At 36.9% G+C, this 5,238-nt stretch overlaps 1 protein-coding gene across 1 annotated transcript; it reads left to right on the top strand.

Annotated features, from left to right (window-relative positions):
* Positions 1–224: 224 nt before the first annotated feature.
* On the top strand, positions 225–5,238 carry LOC310928000 (phospholipid hydroperoxide glutathione peroxidase-like). Its single transcript, XM_083890461.1, has 7 exons — positions 225–307; positions 1,828–1,922; positions 2,936–3,080; positions 3,226–3,377; positions 4,435–4,459; positions 4,559–4,618; positions 4,754–5,238. Exons 1-7 carry the CDS (start codon positions 239–241, stop codon positions 4,784–4,786), a joined length of 579 nt encoding a protein of 192 aa, XP_083746587.1. The 5' UTR covers positions 225–238; the 3' UTR covers positions 4,787–5,238.

Raw genomic sequence — 5,238 nt, 5'->3', positions numbered from 1 at the left:
TATTGGGATCTTATAGGGACCATCAATAAACTCCAGTTAAAAACACGAGAAAACAACATTGCTTATAATAGCTTCTCTTTCACGTCACCCACTGGCTTCAAATTAAAGCTAACGGGGTTTTTCAGATTTTATGTAAACAATTCGCCCCTGTTTCAAGTGAAAAGCAACTCCAGTAGTCCAACCGAGACCTAACTTCATGTAGGTCACGTGACAGCCGGCGTCATCGTCTGTGGCCACCATGCGGCTGTTGATAGCTCGAACAGCGTTATTAGGAGTCGTGGGGAGTAGAGGAATATTGAGAACCATGGTGAGTACGTGTGCTATAAAAATATACGTCTTACACGGTAACATTTCTGTGGCCTTAATGTAATTGTATGTCCTGCTGTCTACATGCTGTCACAAGGCGGAAATTCGGGCTCTGTTTAAGATGTTTATTTATAAATTCGGTGCAGCGGCTAAATGTGTCCGACGGTAGTACAGCTATTTAGTAGGATAAAAAAAAACGAATGTGTAATGTCAACAATGACTGGGTTTAATTAACGGTTCACTCCTCTCGCTAGACAAATGTCGATGCTCACTAACTAAACTCATGTCGCATTTTCCTGTTTTTCAGTAGCTTGACTGGTGTTGTTGTTGACTTGTTGTAAGCTAACTTTGCTATCAGGGTAACGCCTCTGATATCTGATGAACTGCAGATATGAAGAAGTAAAACTTGTGTAACCGAATGTTAGTCTTAGCGGGGAGGGCCCACTAATTATGGCGTAAATACTTAACATACTCATGTTAATCCCTTGCTGTTGAGGCATTGGATTTAAGTGTGTTGTTAAGTCTAGCTTGTGTATGGACACGTACAAGCCAAATTAAATAAATCTTTCTTTGAATCTTTTTTTAAGAACGACGACTGAAATGGGCCAAAGTGGAAGAGTTTCACTTCCTTCACTTTCCCCCCCATTTGTTAACTTTGAATTAATCACAAATGGAGTTTGAGTCCTTATGCCCTGATTTTGCACTGTCCAATTTAAATGTAGTCATAGCCGCAAAGAACGTTAAATATATACTCACCAGCCACTTCTTTAGGTACACATAATACCTGATCAAGTAGCTGATGGTTTACTGTTGTGTCAAGGTGATTTTCTGCACACACTGGTTCTAACAAGTAATTATTTAGGTCATGGTTCGTCTGAATGGTCTTTCTCCTCTGACACGAACGTCGTATTTTCATCATGTTTTCTCCTTTTTAGACCGTTACCTGTAAACCCTAGAGATACCTGTGATCACTATAATATTCAATTCGTTCATCCACTGTCACAATTCTATATTCCACCGTGCACCTGATGTTGCTGTTCCTTGTTTCTGTGCAAACGTAATATATATAATTTGTGTGACTTTCTTTTACTGTGTGACTATTTCTTTCCTGCTGTATTACTGGGAATTTCCCCATTGTAGGACAATAAATGTGTATCATATCGTATGTTTGAGTGTGAAATTGCCCGTAGATCATCAGTTTCTAAAATACTCATTGCCTAAATGCATTAAGTTGCTGCCATGTGCTTGTCTGATCAGATATTTGCATTTAAACACAGTTGAATGTTTTGTGAGTGAGTGTATAAAAATTAATATTGAAACTCAAAAGTAACTCCTGTAGATAAACTTAAGAACTGGTAGTTGCTTGTGCAGGAGACACAAGCAGCTACCAGTTCTTAAGATTGAGCTAAGGTTTAACCTTTGGTTTGTTTTTTTGTACTTTAACCTCAACAATTCCCTTTATCGCCAATGGTCTTACTCAATCACACACTCACCTTTTATACAATGTTCATTTTTATGCAGTGTGCCCAGGCGACAGACTGGCAGAGTGCCAAGTCCATCTATGAGTTCTCTGCCAAAGATATTGATGGAAATGAAGTGTCCCTTGAGAAATACAGGTAATATGTGTCTGTGTGTTTAAAACACAACCTCAATTACTCTAATTATTTCACAAACTCTAAGGATGCAGTGATTTAATATCTTGTGTTGGGCTGAATATTTGTTTTACATTTGTTAAACACACAGTCGTCATTAGAGCTGCAACTAACGATTATTTTCATTATCGAAATGATCATGTTCTCGAATGTCTTGTTTTGTCCACAAACCAAATGATTACATTTTTAATGATTTCTTTGTTATGTGGAGCAAAGAAACCAGAAAAAAAATCTTGTTTTTATAATGAAAGAAACTTCAAACTGATTCATCCATTTTCAAAATTGTTGTTGATCAATTGATTCATCGATTAACCCTTAAACGCGCCTTTAAAAAAATCACGTTAACACACCCAGAGCACCAAATGGTGCGCATGAAAGTACACAGCTATAAAAATAGTATACATCTGTATTTTTGCCTTTTTTTTTTTTTTAGGTTTTAGACCAACATCTCCTCTTTCCATTAATATCAAATATTAATATATATTTTTTATTTTTAACCCTTAAATTTCCAGGTTTATTCATGATGCACCTTGATTTTATGATCTAAAAAACACAAAAAATTAATTATTTTCAATATACTTAATGGAAACTGAAATTTTTTTGTTTGGATTATTGCAGCCTGGTATATGTGAAAGATTAGCAGAAACATTTTTTTTTTTGCATTATTATTTTTTTTGTAATGTCAGATGGCCTAAAACACTCACGTTAACACACCTAGCACACCAAATGGTGCTCATGAAGTACACAGCTATAAAAATAGTATACATCTGTATTTTTGCAATACATTTTGAACAATATGCATGAAAAAATTAAAAAGATATGCTAAAAAGAAAAAGTCAAAAACACAAAAAGGTGTCTAGGTGTGCTTAAAGGGTTAATTTTTTCAGATCTAGTCATATGCCCAGGTGTTTCTGATCTAGTCATATGCCCAGGTGTTTCCTGTCTAACCTGTTTGTTTGTTTATTTTTCCCTGTCAGAGGACATGTATGCATCATTGTAAATGTAGCCTCTAAATGAGGAAAGACCAGAGTGAACTACACTCAGCTAGCGAGAATGCACGCCTCCTATGCTGAAAGTGGTTTACGTATCCTGGGCTTCCCATGCAACCAGTTTGGAGGACAGGTAAATGCTATGATGGAACGATAGATGACATTTATCAATGATTCTTCTTAACATCATTGAGTTCTTCTCTAGAAGGTTGTGTTCATACAATCTAAATCATTTGTCTAACTTGAGTAAATTTTTTCTGTGTGTTGTTGTCTTGCAGGAGCCTGGTACTGATGCAGAGATCAAAGAGTTTGCTAAAGGCTACGATGCTGAGTTTGATCTCTTCAGTAAGATTGATGTAAATGGAGACAACGCTCACCCTCTGTGGAAATGGATGAAAGCACAGCCGAAAGGCAAGGGGCTCCTTGGAAAGTGAGTTATTGTCCTATTGTACTATGTACGACATTTTGTACTATGTATTTATTATCAGTTTTTCAATCTTCAAACTTCAATCTCATGTCGGGGGTCAGCAAAATCATGTCTGAGCTAGTCCGACCTGAGAAACTAGTTTGGGTTAGAGCGGCAACTAACGATTATTTTTGTAATCGATTAATCTGTCTCAGATTTTCTCGATTGATCGTTGTTATTTAAAATGTAAAAAAAACCCAAAATGATTCAGTTTGAATGATTTCTTTGTTATGTGGAGCAAATTTATGGAACACATAGTCACATGTAAGAAGCTAAAACAATCAGAAATCTTGTTTTAATAATGAAAAAAGCTTCAAACCGATTAATCGATTATCAAAATAGTTGACAATTAATTTACTATTCGATTAATAGTTTCAGCTCTAGCTTGGGTACTGCAAAATAGATTGCAACATACCCAGAAATTCTGCATCTATAAGCACAGTCACAACTCATTTCATTAGGCATATTTGATTTGATGGTGAGGAAAACTTGTGTGACTAAATGGTGTGATTTGTATATTATTTTATGTGTATGGCTGGTCCATATGCCTGTGTTAGTTGGGTGGGGGTGGGAATCACCAGAGACACCATGATGCAATATCATCGTGTACATCCAATCACAACAGCTCGAGCTAGAGTGAGCACACTGGCATCTAGTGGACTGAAATGTCAATTAATTATTTTAATGTTAGTCCACAAAAAAGTTGATGTTTATTTGTAACATCGGAAAAAAATGCTTACAAATCAGTAGCTGGTGTCTCAAAAGTGACATAATATCACATTGATTTTTCCTCTCACCCCATCGTTGTTAGAAAGTATTGACTGAATTCCTTCCATTCCACTCTTCAGAATGTTGTGGCTTTGCAGTATTAATCTGATTATATGCCTTTGTTCTTGGAATCCAACATTTGAACTCACTTCTCTAACAGTTTAAATAAAAATGTAGCAGGATATAGCAGTTATAGTTTGTGTAACAGTTGGTTTTTCAAGCCTTTATTTCCTTCCCCTCTTCCTCATCACAGTGGCATCAAATGGAACTTCACAAAGGTAAATTACCACAAAGTTGTTTTTTCTTTCAATTTCTCAGTATAATTTGATGAAAATAAATATTTGTGCTCATATTGGGATGTCTCTTTTTCTCGATAGTTTCTTATAAATAAAGAAGGCCTAGTGGTGAAGCGATACGGTCCAACAGATGATCCTTCTGTAAGTAGTACGCACTGCTCTTTGCTGAATTAGTTGTTTTGCTTGTTACGCTGACACTGCAAGAAATATCGTTACAAGTGGAGACATGCCACCTCCACTTCATTATGCGTCTTCTCTATTTGTTTGTCTTTGCAGGTGGTGGAAAAGGACCTGCCCACGTATATGTGACACAGCCATGTTCTTTTTGGTCTCCTGACCTCTTCTATGGACGTCAGGGTGCTGGTGTGTGTGAGTCTCTGGACTAGTGACGGCCTGTCTGTAAACCCACCTCTGGGCGGGGCAGGCCTGATGATTTCCTGTGTGCAACTAAACCCCCAGAGCCCCACCCACACCAAATCCTACAAGTCCATAGACGAGGACATTTCACCACTTATTCAGAGTAGAGGTGCTTCAAATTTGACTTTAGCCTAAAACCAACCATTCCTGCTTGTTATACAAATACTATCTTGTCCTTTCTGTAAGTGATTGGTCTTTTTAAGTTCATGCATGTGTCGGTGTAAAGCACATTTAGACTGCCATTCATTTCACACATTTCTGAAATGCTGCTGATTAATCTTGTTTGCACATATGAAAGGGTGTAACATGCGTTATTTATCAAAAAATAAATGCTCTTTAACGGA

The sequence above is a fragment of the Microchirus variegatus genome (assembly GCF_963457635.1).
Source record: "Microchirus variegatus genome assembly, chromosome: 5".
NCBI classification, from domain to species: domain Eukaryota; kingdom Metazoa; phylum Chordata; class Actinopteri; order Pleuronectiformes; family Soleidae; genus Microchirus; species Microchirus variegatus.
Note: the sequence above shows the minus strand (reverse complement) of the source record. Positions and strands in the feature narration are given on the sequence as shown.